The 16757-nt window shown below is 42.2% G+C and overlaps 1 protein-coding gene across 16 annotated transcripts in view; it reads right to left on the reverse strand.

Annotated features, from left to right (window-relative positions):
• Nucleotides 1-16757, reverse strand: part of slit2 (slit homolog 2 (Drosophila)) — an 88707-nt gene that overhangs the window by 63298 nt on the left and 8652 nt on the right. For all 16 annotated transcript variants that reach the window (XM_035174810.2, XM_035174802.2, XM_035174817.2 and 13 more), the window contains one exon: nt 13597-13668. In XM_035174810.2, the coding sequence (XP_035030701.1) occupies nt 13597-13668 (72 nt within the window). The remainder of the gene's footprint in view (nt 1-13596; nt 13669-16757) is intronic.

The following is a 16757-nucleotide window of genomic DNA, read 5'->3' on the forward strand; positions in this document are numbered from 1 at the left end:
TTCGTTTGCGTTTGTTTGATTGTTAGCAGGATTGCGTGCGTGGGGAGTGGGGCATGACCCAAGGAACAATCTATTCATTTTGGAGTGAATACAGATCATGTCTTTTTTATTTTTTTTTACTTTCTTTAATATTTTTGAAACAAGGGCATTTTTTGATTAACAATTTCCTCGGGAATAATTCATGGATTTTGATGAAAAACCTCGGACACATTCAGAAGACTGGTGTTAATGGGTGTGTACAATTTGGTGCGGCTTGATTGAATCTAAGGGGACTGTTGGGCCTCGGTGGATGTGTCTGCTCTTTTGAGTGCTATTGTAATTAAAATAATAATTTTCTTCTTGTGCATCATGTTGCGTCGAGACAAATCAAACGGACTAATTTTAAGCTATTTTGTTGAATAAAAGAAATATAATGTTTGAAGGAAACTATGAATGAAATAGTAATTTTCTTTCTCATATAATTTCTTTCACAGAGGAAGAACTTTCTGTATGGCTGTCAAAACAAATCCACCACTGGATCCACTTGAAAGGCTTATCTTACTCCGTGGAATTAAAGCAATTTCCCTTTTCTCATTTGATTAAAAGAAACCATATGGAGTTTGTGTGATGAAAAAAAAAACATCACAAGATTGTTAGTTGTAGACAAGCATGCAGCAATTTTCTTGTGTTTTAATTCATGGTAGGAACGTTTTTCTTCATCTGTTCAAAGAAATCCGTGCAACAAATCTCACCAGATGAAATCTAGTTTAAATCAAAAGATCCGCCAGGGTGGCTCTGGAGTCATGTTGTGTTTCAGCAGAAGCAGTGATGTCCAGGTGAACAGTCAGTTTCCCAGCACACGTGGGAAACAATGAGAAAAAACATGTGATACTAACAAGGTGTAACTCTTGTCTTTCTTAATTCCATCCACACCGTCCAGTACAGTGCAGCAGAGATTTAGCTCGATATGTTCGGCTGCTGAGATGTCTGGGGAGCGCCCACTGTTACCTAGCTAGTCACCAAGGCAACTCTGACAGGAATCTTATGTGCCCTGCTGAACACACACACACACACACACACACACACACACACACACACACACACACACACACACACACACACACACACACACACACACACACACACACACACACACACACACACACACACACAAACACGCTGACAGTAACCCACCCACCCAGAGCGCTACTTGTAATTATGAGAGCTGTAAAACAGGCTGACATCATAGCCTTAGGTAGCCCCACTCCTCCTCTATTTAAACTATATTATAGGTCTGTGCTTTTGAGAATAGATAGATAGATAGATAGATAGATAGATAGATAGATAGATAGATGGATAGATAGATAGATAGATAGATAGATTGATTGATTGATGGATAGTAGAGGAGACGAGAGAGATAGAAGAGATGGAATTATGAATAAAGAGACTTTAGACTCACAATTCAACACAGAGCAAAACCAGAGCTGAGATGTAGAAGAGAAGACAGATACTGGACATATTTGTAATTAAAAATCTCAATCAGTTGATGAAACATCTTGAATAATGAGGAACATTATCTGTTCCAATGCTGAGGAAACAAATAGTTAAAATTCCTCTTTCTGCACTCGTAAATGTCTCTGCCAATGAGCTGAGAGGACACAGGTGACCCTGACTTTCACCTCTGACCCACACCAACAGGAAGAAACCTGCACTCACACTCACTAACACACTTTCCCCTCTGTGTCTCCTCATGTTTCTTTTACTCAACCCCCCCACGCTTCTGTTCCTACACGTCTGCCAGTAGTTCATAATTTAATTTCTCTGAATGATGAAGATCTCTCTTTGTCTTTCCATCACATTCAACCCCAGTCCAGTTTCACAACGAGGCAAAAATCTGCTCACACAAACAAGGAGAAGAGAAGACATGAGGCTTTCTAGGCGTGTGAAATATTCAAGAGAGCAAGAGGAGGGAAAAAACACTGTGTTTTGTTTTTGTCTTTAAAAAGGAAAGACAGACAGAGAGCGAGTGGGGGCTTCAGGGCAACATAAACCACAAAAGTTCTCCTTTGACTTGGCCCATTTAGGCCCATTTAGAGACAACGCACTTGCAAGAGAGCGAGACTGAATGGAGGTAAAAAGAGATGGTGTGAAGAGAGGAAGCACATGATTGGTCCCAGTTATTGTTATTACAAGACGGAGCAACCGACAGGGAGACGGATGGAGACAAAAAGGCGAAGTGTGAGGGAGAAGGAGTGATATGAGACGATAAGAGTCCTAACTTGTCTGCGCATACTTTATCTGATCAGTGATTTAGATAGTGTCTGTTTCATCCTGCTTTACCCAATGTTCCCGGCATCCTCTGTGTGTGTGTGTGTGTGTGTGTGTGTGTGTGTGGGTGTGTGTTCTCTCCTGACACTCGCTCAGAGGTCAGAGTTCTTAAGAGCAGCCATCCAATTACGGGGGGCATGGTGTTGCCGTAGAGATGAGAGAAAACTGTAATTGGATAATGACAGGTTGGAACCTGTCATTAGACTCTAGCATGGATGCACACACACATATGAATAAGAGCGTGCATACACACACACATACATACACAAAAGTCAGGTACAAACCTGTGATTACAAACCTGCTGATCTATCAACAGCCTGCAGCTACAGAGCTACAACAGCACACTTTCTCTGTCTCTTTGTGTCTCTCAAAACTTTCTATATAAACTAACCTTTGATTTTTTTCATTTCCTTTGATGCTGACAACAATATCGGGTTTTTTTTATGTGTTGTAATTTAATTTAATTTTCATTTAATGTTTTAACCGTAACCCCATCTATAAAGCTCTAAATAAACGCAAAGCTTCAAATTCTCTTAAAGTAACAGTGACTGTTGTGTAGTCGCCCTGTTTCTGGCCCGATTCCTCACATTATGTAAACATAGTACGTTTTAATGAGTCCAGGTCGCTGTCGTCACTTCAAACACACTCAGCTTTCGGTGAAATAATGTGAGAGGCTCTAAACTTGTGAGCAACATCTCTGGGAAGAATCAGCGGTCATCTCCCCAGCTTCCTCTCTTGGTTTCCTCTGCATCATTACCATGGGTGAGGGTCTTGCATAAGCCTCTCCAAACCAGTGTGTTAAGCTCAGGGGGGAGAGAGATGGGTATAGGGGAACGATGGGGAGGGGGCGTAAGCAAGGAAGGGTGTGAGAGGGAAAAAAGGCTTGAGAGAAAGGTGCTGGAAAGAGAGAGGGAAGATTATAGAGGAGCGGGGAGAGAGAGAGAGACAAGGAGGGGAGAAAATGGGGGCAAAAAAAGACCAAGTGAGCAGGAGAGGCAGAGAGGGAGGGCCGTGAGGTTTTCTTTTGTGGTGCTTGGAGAGTGACAGGGGTGCCAATAGAGCGGCCAGTGATGACAGTCCCACTGGAGAATGCCGGCTATGCCAGTGGAGTGGCACTAATGGAGCCAGAGAGGGGATGCAGTTGCCTGCCCCGGAGGGGGGATATTGTGCAACTGGACAAGGCAGCTTGACACGGAGCCAAGATGGAAGATTAGAGGGGAGGGAGAGAGGCACCCAGGGCAGAGAAAGACAGCCATGTTAGGTCTGCTGACTGATTGACACAAACTCAACCCTTCTCTCTGTTTTTCATCCGACTGCCGAGTTTCTACTTTTGTTACTTTTTTAGTTTCTTAAAGAGGATACTTGGTAGCCAGGGGGAGTTTTCTCTGTGGATTAGCATTAATAACCATTTAAAATACAGTTTCCCCACTTTTGTTTCCCCTTCACTGGCTTTAATGATGTTAAAATATTATTATTTCCACTAGAATCTCAAATAAAGTTTTGTGGATTCGAACAAAGTTTGGCTGCAGAGAAGCTTGACACTTTGGGAATTATGCTTTAAATCTGTTTTGCAGTGGAGGTTTATTTCTTTGCCAGGCACAGAAGTTCCTGCTTCCTGCAAAGAAATAGTCTGTATTTACAATTTTTTTGATTCAATTAGTTAATTTGGAGTATTGTTTTAAATACAAGCTAAGCTAACTGGCTGTCGAGATGAACCATATACAGATACAAGAAGGGTATCGATCTTTTAGTCTACCTCTGATGAGAAATCAAATAATAATTGTGTAATTGTGTAAAGGCATGTAAGGAGTTACTAGCATGCCTCCTCACTATCTTGCACACACACACCAACAAGTGTAAAGCCACAACAACTCCCTCCTCCTCCTCTACATGGATGCACACAGCAAGCAGGGGTCAATATTGCTGAATAGCTGTGATTGGGGTGAGTAGAGGAGCCTCGCATGATGAATCGTCCTGATTATTCCATAATCTCTCTCATAATTCACCGGCCGGCCAGACTCATCCATCAATACGTGGCCTGGATCCATACCTGCACATACTCTGGGGAGACAGGACGTCACAGAGGGAGAAGGAGGGCGAGTGGGAGAGGGAATAAGTGAGAGGAATCCACATCCCGCAGATTCTCAGGAGCCTAACACCCTCGTTCACTTCATATTATTATGTTAAGCGCTGAGGCTAAAGTGTGAGGGAAGTGGATGAGGATGATGTAGATGCTTTGTTGGGGGGGCATTACCGCACACGTTGACCCTTAATCACACACAAGCCACGGCGAGGAAATGCTTTGATGCTCCAGAGGACCTCACACGCACACACACTGATTCACACACTCTGCCATCGTAACTACCTGCTTCCAGGTAAGCTCTTCCTGGCGCTGGTTAGGTATGTAACCCCCCACTCCCAATATTCTACACTCAGGTTACTCTCGTACGCACACACACACACACACACACACACACACACACACACCTGGGCACTTGTATCTGACAGACAGGCTGGCTCCAGGCTTCAGGCTACCTGCCATCTACAGTACTGACATACCTCTCTCCTGTTCTGACTCTCCCCTCCAGCTCCCCTACTTTCTTTACTTTCTCCGTCCCTTGATTTCTTACACTACTTCACCTCTTTCTTTTTTCTCCTCGCAGCCGGCTCACAATGGATTTAACACTTCTGTCTTCACCTTGGTAAATTCCCCCCTTCTCTTTTTTCCGCACCATTTAAGAGAGCAAACAGGTCTCTAATCTTTCTCTTAAACACCCTTCATTCATCCTGTCTGCATCCAGCCCCTCCTCCCCCTGTCTCTTTTTCCAGCTGTAACTCTCGCTCCTTCAGTAATCTGATGAGCAAAGCAGTGGCGTCACCGTCGCCCTGCCCATCACCCTGGATATCTCATCGGTCGACGCTGATGCTCCCTGACCTTTCACCTCCAGTGAGCTGTGAACCCTGACACCCGGACATCACGGGCGACAGGTGATTAATTAAGCTGCATTCAGGAAACGACAACATAATAATGAAGAATGTGTATGAAGATTAAGTGAAAAAATAAAATGAAAAGTGACAGAATCATCTATCCTGTTCCTACGTTTAGGAGTAAGTATATCAGATATATCTTTAAAACATAACATTTAGGTAGGATATATATATATATATTTTTTTTTTACATTTTTGTTGATTTCTAAGATAATAATTCATGGATCTTGATGAAAAAAGGGGACTGATATTTATTTGTGTGCAATTAGTGTTGATCCAAAAATCTGCATCTAGTGAATTTAAATGTAATTTCCTTAGGGGACTGTTGGGCCTTGGAGGTATGCACTCTCCTGAGTGCCCTTATAGTTTGTATCATACTTATCTATTTTAAAAAACTGCACATGTTTATTGATTAAAACACACACACACACACACACACACACACACACACACACACAAACCCTTCCTGGACTCAGCTGAGGAACAAGTTAGCTCTAGTCGTGCTAAAAGTCAAGCAGGGCGTTTTTATTGCTTCACGTCTTTACATTCTGCCTGTATAACATAATCTTTTGTACTGGTGCCTCCTCAGTAATGCCAGCTAGCTCTCTCCGAATCGCTGGAGAATGAATTACAGCATTGTGCTGGGATGTGAATGGCCAAATCACTTCTTAGGAATGAGTGGCCTTGAGCAATTCAGATAGGCGGTCGCGTGATTCATATGATGGCAAGCGAGTGACTCACTGACACTCGACAAGTCAACACTGTTGGTTTATACCCAAGGTGATTCATAATGTGTACGCAGATGACATGGAAATTATCTGCAAACACACAAACTCAGCCACAAGAAAGAAAAATAAAAACACTCTTTTACCATTTGGCTCGATACGATCTGAGGGATCCAACAGTCCGAATTAAAAAATATCTCGGACAATATGTCTTTGTATCTGTTGAAGAGCTGTTTTGTTGTGTGTGTGTGTGTGTGTGTGTGTGTGTGTGAGTGCAAGGGAGTTTTTTTATATCTGTTAAAGTGCATTCAGAGAAACAGGAGGGGGCAGGAAATATTGCTGAATGGTAAAGCGATGTGTCTGTGCCAGTGTGCGTCTGTGTTTGTTAGATAAAGAGTAAGAAAGAGGAGAGAGAGGAAAAGACAGCAAGAAGGGAAGAGGGAGAGAGAGACAGAGAGAGAGAAAGAGAGAGAGAGAGAGAGAGAGAGAGAGAGAGAGAGAGAGAGAGAGAGAGAGAGAGAGTCCCGTCCACAGATGCCTCGGGCTGCGAGGCTTTAACTTAATTTCCTTGGACAGACATAATGGCAGATATTTGCATATCCTATGTAAACAAAGTCAGTGGCCAAATATCCTCTCATCCAAAACACAGCAGCTAACTTTGCTACCAGATGATACTGATCTTAGAGGCAGCAGACCCAAACGTAAATAACACTCTTCAGCAGGAATAACCAGGAGCAGGGCTTACGTTTTTCTTTTCCTAAGTACGGTCTGGATGTGAGTGATAGGGATCAGTTTCAATGATAACTGAAACATTTCCACTGGGAACCGTCTGACAGACGTCTACATTGTGGCCTCTGGTGCATTTCACAAGGAGCACAGAAGAGTCATCTGCCAGACATTCTGTATATTTGACAAAGAGTTTATGTTTTAATCTGCGTTCGTCTGTCAGTTAGCAAGACTACGCAAAAACTACTGGACAAACTTAGTGGAAGGATGCGGCAACATTTTGGTGTGTTTCTAGATCAGGGGGGCAGAGCCAGGAATTTTTTTACAGGATATTTTATTTTTTGACATTTTCATTGATTTCTAAGGGAATAATTCATGGAGTCGACCATTACAATAATTCTCTATCCTGCTATGGCACTTACTCCCAAACCTATTTCAATCTTTGGAAACGGGTCACCAATAATTGTTTTTTCTCTAAAAACTTCTGGGAAACAACGGGGGGGGAAATATGAGAAAAAACTGCACATCCATTAAAGCAGTGGTCACCAACCTTTTCGAGCCCAAGATCACTTTTTAATTCCAAATGTAAGACGAGAGCTACCACCCTGATATCTTCCAAAAAACCCACTTATGAGGGTCATATTTATTATTTTTTGCAATTTGTGTTAAAGGCTGAATGTACAAGAAATAAATATAAACAAAGAGAGGCAGTTGTGCAACTTTTTCTATTCAATGCACAATATTCAAATTAATATCAATTCATATTTACAATGCAAAATATGTAGCTTCTCAGTTCCACAACATCTTCTGCAGAGGAGCTGCTACTGCAGCACAATGTTGTTACATATAGGCTTTGATTTGAATATGGCCATAAATATAATTATTGCCTTGTATGAAAGAAATCCCTTGTACTAAAATAAATACCAGTACTACACAGTATGAAGCCGTGCATCTTCCGCTCTTGCAAATATTTCACAATAAAAAACCCTTTTTAAACAAGGGAATGGATATCATTAACAGAAACGCTGGAGTGCTTTTATTTTGAAAAGGCATACAGAAATGTTGCAACCATTTGTTTGTGACATAAATTCATCAGAAAAACATTAAAACTCAGGTAAGATCATTTTCTCTGTTTATTCTGCTGTGAACCACAATGTTTATCTGACACAAATGTATTTACATCACTTCCCGAACCCGTTTCAAAGTAAAAGCACTCCAGCGTTTCACTTTCTGAATCCACTCATTTGTTCTAACGGGGCTTTGATTGTTATCGACAGGCCGAAAGATGCGCATCTTCATACCGTAGAGTACTGACATTTAGTTTCGTATATAAACCAACTTGTTGTTGAAGGAAATGCAGGAGATAAACCAGCAGCTCAGACGCCAGTAGCGGACACACAGTGCGTGTGAAGAACAGACAAACGACACACAGCTGATCTGCGGCGCGACGACAGCTAGTGAGTCCAGAGAGTTGGGAGATCGACCGGTAGATCGCGATCGACGGGTTGGCGACCACTGCATTAAAGGTTGCTGGGCACTGGGTCAACAAAATAGTCTGTTCACCTAAAGGCTCCATATTGACTGTTTCAAGCACAGGCCTTTCCTATTTCCTCTTTCAAAAGCCCAAGAGTCTCATGATAAAGTTGTTAAATCTTAGAATATGATAAAATCCTCTTCTGATAAGAATCAGTTTCATGAGCCGCTTCCCATGAGTAGAAGTTTAATTTGTCGTGATAGAAGATTCCCCTCCTTTCTTCTACGGATCACGTCCAGCTTAGATCTCTTGACTGAAACATTCTTCACCTCTGACCTCTGCGAACCCGGAGGTCACCGTCACTGTGGCAACTAAAACGCCAAACGCTCTCTGTCTTAATTAAAAAACATTATTTACTCAGAGAAATTTTCATTTTCACTACCTCTGACCTCTCTCTTCCTTTTCCTTTCTCCTCCTCCTCCTCCCCTCTGTGTTAGTTAACTGTCGACACGCTGGGAAAGCCCGCGTCTCCTGAAAGACGCCTGCGTTCTTGGGACTATTGTGTTGAGCCTGTCGTCTCAGCCGAGGTGGTATATGAGTGTGTGTGTGTGCGAGAGAGAGAGAGAGTGTGTGTGTGTGTGTGCGTGTGTGTGTGTGTATGTGTGTGTGAAGCGAGGCTAAGCTCTCACAGAAGACAAAGCCACAACCTTCGAGGCTGCTAAGCAACAATGCCGCCTGGTAAAGCCTCGTCAGGGCACCGTTTAGCAGAGGATTAGGGACAATTACACACACATAAACACACACACCCAAACCGAAGCCTCATCAACTCCTTAATTCAAACCCCATACCACTTTGACTCCACTTTAATGTGTGTCTGTGTGTGTGTGTGTGTGTGTGTGTGACCTGAAGTTCAGTCATTTTCCTCTTCTAAATCAACTTGTCCATTTTGACTCCCCGTCAATGGAATGATGATGAACGACACACACACAGACGAAAATGCCAAAATCAAAAAAACTAAATCAAATTTTTATGTACAACAAAACTAGAACTAAATAAATAATGATGCCCATTAAGCATCTGACTCATACATCCAGTCCAGAGACGACAGCTTCTTTCAGACATGCACTGTACACGAACATTTCCAGAGGGGCCGTATGTGAGAACGCAAATGTGTTGATGATGTTTCTAACGTTTGACGGACGAAAAGCTCAGGATGAGAAAGAAAATGACTAAAACACAAAGTCACTGTCGCACCGACCTGGCTTCATACTCAAACAACCAGACTTTTCAGCTGGGGAAGCAGTGACCCATTCTCTTATCCTCCCATCACCCCATCCCTTCATCAACCACTCTTTCATCTCTCCCTCTTTCATCTCGCTGCTGATTTCTGTCCAGCAAACGGGAGAGAGAGAAAGACAGTGAGAGAGAGATGGAAAAGTACAAGTGAGGGAAGAAGGTAAGACAGATGTATGTTTGTGTAGCACCTTTTTTAAAAACAGGGCTACTGCATAAAAGTGAAAGTTGCTGAAAAATAAACAAGATAAATACACAAAAATTGATGATGGAAATAAATGTACAGAAGAGAATACACAAAGGTCCTAATGTTGAGTAAAAAGTGAATAAAGCAAATGTGTATTTAAGATAAAGATGCAAGATCCATCTACATGCAGTGATATCTGAACATCGCCTCTAACGCGAGGGTTGACTGCTTCCTAAAGATCAAAGGGATCTACTGGATTTATATTCTCATCATATCAGAAATGCATTTTGTTGCCATAGACAAATATGTGACCTATAAAAAACACTTACAAAACTATAAAAAAAATTTAATACACAAGAGCAATATGCCTGATTAAACACAAACATTTCTAATTTGATCTTAAAATCAAGGTGATTAATAACTTCCAGTCTTGGCTCCTTGCTGCTGAAGGAAATTTAATCACAGTCAGTCGTTTACTTGAATCACTTATGATCACATATGATTGAACTGTACTGATCTCTTAAACTTCCTGTTATCTTTACACATAACAGAAACTGTTTATGAATTCAAATCGTTTGTTTACTTTTGTGAAATCTTTATATATATTTATTTTATATTTTTTATTTATCATATTTCATGATCACCTACGGCAACAGAAGAAGAAATGACATCCTCCTCATCCTCAGACTGACATATTCCTGAGGCCTAAACTCATCACTCGCTTTGGGAACATGTGCAGGTGGCGTCCCTGTAGCGTAGCGCCCACACGGAAACCACAGATTGTTGGGCACATGCAGGGACGTCCACACACACATCCTCTAATGATGAAATGTACATCATGCAGACCCACCTGGACCCTCTCATACTTGGGGATGTGAGTGTTTGTGTGCGTGTGTATGTTCTGATCCCAGGGTCAAAATTTGTGATTTGCTTGGCAGGGGGAGCTCTCGGTTCTTGCCCAGCGCAGTGAGGTTTTACTGGCCCAGCTTGTTTTACAGAGTCTTTCTAATGAACTGTGTCTGTTTGATCCATTGTTCAAAGTGTCTCTGCTCTCTGCTGCTGTCGTTCTCTCTCTTTCCTCCGTCCCTCGTCTCTTTCTCAGAGCAAACAGCCACAGCTGTGGTCCTCAGTATTACCAGGGGAAACAGGAGGCCTGTGTGTGTCTGTGTGTGTGTTTACGTCAGAGACAGACACACAGAGAGAGAGAGTTTTTTGGGGATATGCCCACCACATGGTGTCTCCAGATGTGTGTGTCTTCGTAACCTAATAGAGTTTGGGCCCTGGAGTGTTGGGGGAGGCTAAGCGTGTGCGTGTGTGTGTGTGTGTGTGTGTGTGTGTGTGTGTGTGTGTGTGTGTGTGTGTGTGTGTGTGTGTGTGTGTGTGTGTGTGTGTGTGTGTGTGTGTGTGTGTGTGTGTGTGTGTGTGCGTGTGTGTTTTAAATGGAAAGGAGGATGAGGACATAGAGGTTTCATAGGAACTGGCACTTCCTATCCTCTCCCTTTTGTGTTTTTATATAGTGTATGTTTTACCTAAACACTAAAATCGTCTGTCTACTGGGAATTCAGTGGTTGTATGCAACCAATGGAAATGAGCAAATATGTTTTGTATGCAATGCAAGTAATTATATAGTAATTATGCATATTTCTATCAATATATGGGAAAGATTAAAAATGACATTGGATGTATCGAAAAGCTTTCAAATGACCTTGAGCTTTCTCACGGCAATATTGAGACAACTCGTTGTTAGAGGTGAGCAACCTCAAGGAGGCCTCATGTTTCTGAATCACTCTTTACATCAAAGTCTGGAGGTGCATCTAACATCACTCCCTTGTTTACTCGTTAATTTCTCCCTGTATAACGGACACTAAATAATTCACTCTCCACTGAGCAGTAAATCCAGATTTCAGACACTTACGAGTCATCATCCTATTGCATCATAGTCGACAGGTGTAGAGTCAGAGGAGGGTGAGGGGGGAGTGTTCGAATGATCCAGAATTAACAACACATGTCTCTGGTGTAAACCTTTCTCGTAAAAAGGAAAAATCCTGCAGGTAAATATTATTCATAAATTATGTTCCCTCGAGAATGTACGGCATGTCTCAACCCCCCCTCCCCCCCCAGTTTAATCCCTCAAAACACTAAACCACCATGTTGAGCAAAGGGTTAAACACTTACAGTACACTCACAGACACACACACACAGATTTTCCAAGCACCAAAAACAGTGAAAACATAATTTTCATAATAGCAGGTTAAGCAAGTGTTCATTTATAGCACCACTGTCGCAAAAAAGAAAAAACCTAAACTCGGTCCGATTCGCACATACCTTCTGACCTCAATATAAAACTTCACAAGATTCCACTTCAGACTTTCTCAAGGGTTTCTTGTTGTGTTTTCTAAAAATACAAATACTCCGTAGGGGAGGGGGGGGTGTAGAAGTTGAAATAGGATTTAATATTGACCAAGCTGCCTTAAATAATATTGGCTTAGCCTCCCTTCGTGGTTGTCATTTCATTCTGAATGACTTCCATACGTCCCAAAAATCTGCTCGTAGCTTTGTGGCTGCAACAGAACCGTCTTGGTGATTTTCCTCTTCATTGTCATTTAGTAATTTCCTGTTGTTTTGAGGGATATGTTTCATATTTCACTGAAGTATTGTTTTTAACAGATCTGAAGAGCTGAAGCGCACACACACTTACACACATATACTGTGCATACAATCCAAATGAACACATATAAGTGCTAACACACAAATGCACACACACACACACACACACACACACACACACACACACACACACACACACACACACACACACACACACACACACACAGACACACACACACACACACAAGGCCGCTTGTCTGCGACAGCTGAGCAGAGTGCAGTTGTATTTTTACCTCGGCCCACACGGTGAGCAAAATGCCAACTCTTGGCCTTGAGAAACTCTCTCTCTTTCTCTCTCTCTCACACACACACACACACACTCTTGCTCTCAGAAACACTTACGCACATGCAGACGCACACCCTCAGACACGACAGGTCAAGCCCAGCCAACCGCCGTAGAAGCCGCAGAACATAAACAACTTTCACACACTCTGTGAAGCATCTGAGCATTTCAATATTGTTTTAGATAAATATATTCAGCCACACGTATAAATATATGGAACCATAATTATTCCCCGAGACCACAAATGACCATGACGGGAAGTTAGTTCCCACAGTTTCAGCAGCGTCGCAGCCCAGCCCTGCAGTGCTGGAAATCCACAGCTCGGTTTACAGCACAGGCGACCATGCAGACGGACAGTGACGGGGTGGAAGGTGCTTGACAACAATAAACAGCTGCTCATTGGTTTGAATGAGAACTGGGACATTTAGGTTCAGTCACAAAAATGATGTTCTGCATGTGAAAGACACAGAGTCTAAGTTCAGGAGAGAAACCTGTTTCTATAGGTTTCACTGCTTGGTCTGTCGTGTTCATGGCTTTCTCCTCTCCATCCTCTCAGACTCACTCACATGAACACACACTCACACACACATGCGGACACACTCCCAGTGGGCAGCAGCTGTTCGAGTGCTAATCTCCATTAGCTACTGAACTGGCTTCCACGGAGAGGGCCATGTAAAATCTCTTCTCTCACTCCTTCACCCGAGTGAAACACCACGGCTGCATCGCTGACACAAACATACGTTTGTAAAATATTTCAGCTTGTAGTTAAAGTCATGGTCAATATGCTGTGCACACAAACACACCACTGCATGTACCAACAATTCATCTGAACGACCTCAAGCCTTCATTGCAGTGCCTTTGTTCAGCCGATCACATCAGAAATGTGTGTATATATATATATATATATATGTGTGTGTAATCACAGAAAAGAGAAAAGAGGACTTACAGTCTGTAGAGCTTCGTCGTTCCCAGGAAAAGCAGCTCGGGAAAGATGGCCAGATTATTCCGATTCAGGCGCCTGAAAAAACACGGCGTAAATTAGAAAACAAACTCTACCTAGCTCCTTCCAGACAGTATGGGCAGAGCGGTTAGATATATGTGTAATTATCTTTTTAAAGTCAGATTTGTATTTCCTGATGAGCATATCAAATTATATTACGCTGTTTACATTGTAATACAACTCGGTTTATTTCGAGGACGCTTGAAAAAACAAGGAGATTGATGGAGAAACTTTTAGAACAAAACACACACACACACATGTTCATGGAAAGATTCTCAAAAACAGACTCCGGGTTACCCCTGATTTAAGGGCTGCCAGACAAACAGTGAGTTAGAGAAGGACGAAGGGAAGGCGGGGAGAAAGGAGAGAAGAGAAGGGGTTCGGATGGAGGGTAGGGGGGGGACCTTTTTTTTTTTTTTTACCACAAAGGCGGAGGAGAGGAGACGATGTGGGAAAAACAAACAGGCAGTCTGGCCGGGCTACCGAATGTGTGAAAAGGACCCCACTGAGTAAACAAGGCCCTCACAGCAGAAGAACTCACAACAACCCGTCATCTCACACACACACACACACACACACACACACACACAGACACACACACGGAGACAAACAGAGGAGTTGAGAGAACTCGGGTGAGTTTAATAATCTGGGTGCGATCATTTAACCCTGGTTGAGTGGAGTGAAGAGGTTTGTGTGTCGGTGTGTGTCGGTGTGTGTCGGTGTGTGTGTGGTGTGTGTGTGGTGATGCCTTGATGTGAGTCAGAGGAGAGAGTGACACAATGAGGGACAGGCTGCTGAAACAGTTTAACCCCGACACACACATGCACACACACGCATACACACACAAACACACACACACACACACAGTCATGTCAGCATGACTTCAGAGGGCATTGCATTGATTCACATTGATTTCCTGGAGACTTACTCAAACCTTAACCATACTTGCTTAACCTTAACCTAAATCTAACCTAAACCTAACCTTAAAACATGTCTTCACCTTAAAATCTAATGATTTACGTTATTGGGACTTGCATTTTTTTTACTCATAAGGAAGAAATGTCCCTATAATGTGATGTGTAAACAGATTTAGGTCTCCCCAAATGTTTATATGGACCACACGCACACACACACACACACACACACACACACACACACACACACACACAGAGCCTTGTCCCCAAGACTTCGGAGGACATTATATAGACCTACATTTAGAGTCGTACTATTTGTTTAAAAGTTTTTATTTTTATTTTTACATCCCCCAAATTTTTATCTCTCAATTGACTATATTTTGCTTCATAAAGAATCATTTAAAGTTTTTTAATATGCATTTCGTCGAGGGCCCCATGCCCATGCCCCTGTACCACTCATCCAGAGTGCTGCATTTTTAACCTGATCTGACCTAAACTAAACTTTACCCTAACCCTACCCTAACCTCAAAATATGTCCTCACATTAAAACTTTAATTATTTATATTATGAGGACAAGTTTGCATAATGTGACAGTGTAAACACATTTAGGTCCCCAAAGGTGAGTAATACTTGAACCCTATAAACAAGCGCACCCACACACATACACACACACACACACACACACACTTTGACAGTCACAACAGAATTGCTGTGCTGGCTGCGACAGGAGATGAATGATGAAAGGGAGAACGAAGAGGAAAAAGTGGAGGGGTGACTTTAAAGTGATAAAAAAAACCCGCAAAGCCCCGATACTTTCTGAATGATTTACACATAAATCCCAGAAATACAACACATTCTGCTCAAACAACATAACTCCATTCAAAACCCTGATATCCTCTCTTTAAATCTCTCAATGACTTTCCCCTCTTCACCCTCATCTTCCGTCTCTTTTTGCATCACTAAAGCCGCGGTGGACTCTCCTTAAATAACGTCAACACCTCTTTGTCCACCTTCCTCCCACAAGTGCACAAATATATGAATGTGCTCGAGCCCCGGCACACACATTTACACTCCACAGTTACATCAGAGGCCACTTAAATATTTAACGTCCCGCAGAACTGAAGTTTCTGAATTATTCACCGCTCTTCCGTTAGAGTCGGCTCAGGCGGCTAAGAGCCCCACGTGGTCCCGCAGAGAGAGGCCCACTCCCACTGCAGGTCTTGCCCAGCCATGAGCACCCGTTAGTGGGTTAGACCTCCACTGGGAGGGTGCATGGACTGGTGCTAGAGGTGGGGAGGAGGAAAGGAGGACAGAGGGGGGGTATGATCTCATCCTCTCAAAATAGATGCCATGCTGTCAGACTAGGAGACTGAGATAATGAAGTAAAGATCCAGACCAGTCTGCTTCCTCTGCTTTTAAAAGCAATTTATGAATTTGATAAGTGTAGCAGCAGTGGGGTTATCACATTAAACATCATATCGTGCTGCTTTTAGGTCCCTAATCAAAGTCAACACAGGAGAGATGGTGTATCAGGCCTAGAAATTACAAACGGCACATTGCATTCCTTTGACTCTGTTCACAATCACAAATTTCATTAAGTATTGTAATTTTGAGTCATTCATCATGTGCGAATATCATCAATATTAACTAACTGCAAATAATCCAGTTCATAACAAGTCCCTGACTCAACCTGTTGGCTACGATGAAAGCTTTAACTAGGAATAAGATTTATCATTAATAAATCTATTAATCAAGCAATTTGTAGTCTAATTCTTGTGTCTTATGTGTATAGAGACGGGCAATGATCTGTTGCTAGTGTAGATGGTATTTCTGTAATTTTGTATATAGTCTTTTAGATTCTTTTACTATTCGTATTCTTTTTCTTATTAATATGTAGCTCCCCTTTCACTGCTACTCTTTTGTGCTGCTGTGTGTAATTAGTATTTCCTCTACAGAGGATCAATAAAGGTACATCTTATCTTATCTTGCTGTGATGCATTGCATTGGATTATTGATATGCAACTCTCTTGTATCTTGTATTGTATGTCTCTTTAAAAAAAAAAACTTTTTAAATAAAATAAAATAAATGGCCTAAGGTGACGTCCCAAGTGTTTGTTTTGTCCAATATTCCCAAAACCTATAATACGGACTTTACAGAAATTTGACCACCTTTGTTTTTATGTGTAAACTTTC

Source organism: Hippoglossus stenolepis, chromosome 2, assembly GCF_022539355.2.
Source record: "Hippoglossus stenolepis isolate QCI-W04-F060 chromosome 2, HSTE1.2, whole genome shotgun sequence".
Classification (NCBI taxonomy): domain Eukaryota; kingdom Metazoa; phylum Chordata; class Actinopteri; order Pleuronectiformes; family Pleuronectidae; genus Hippoglossus; species Hippoglossus stenolepis.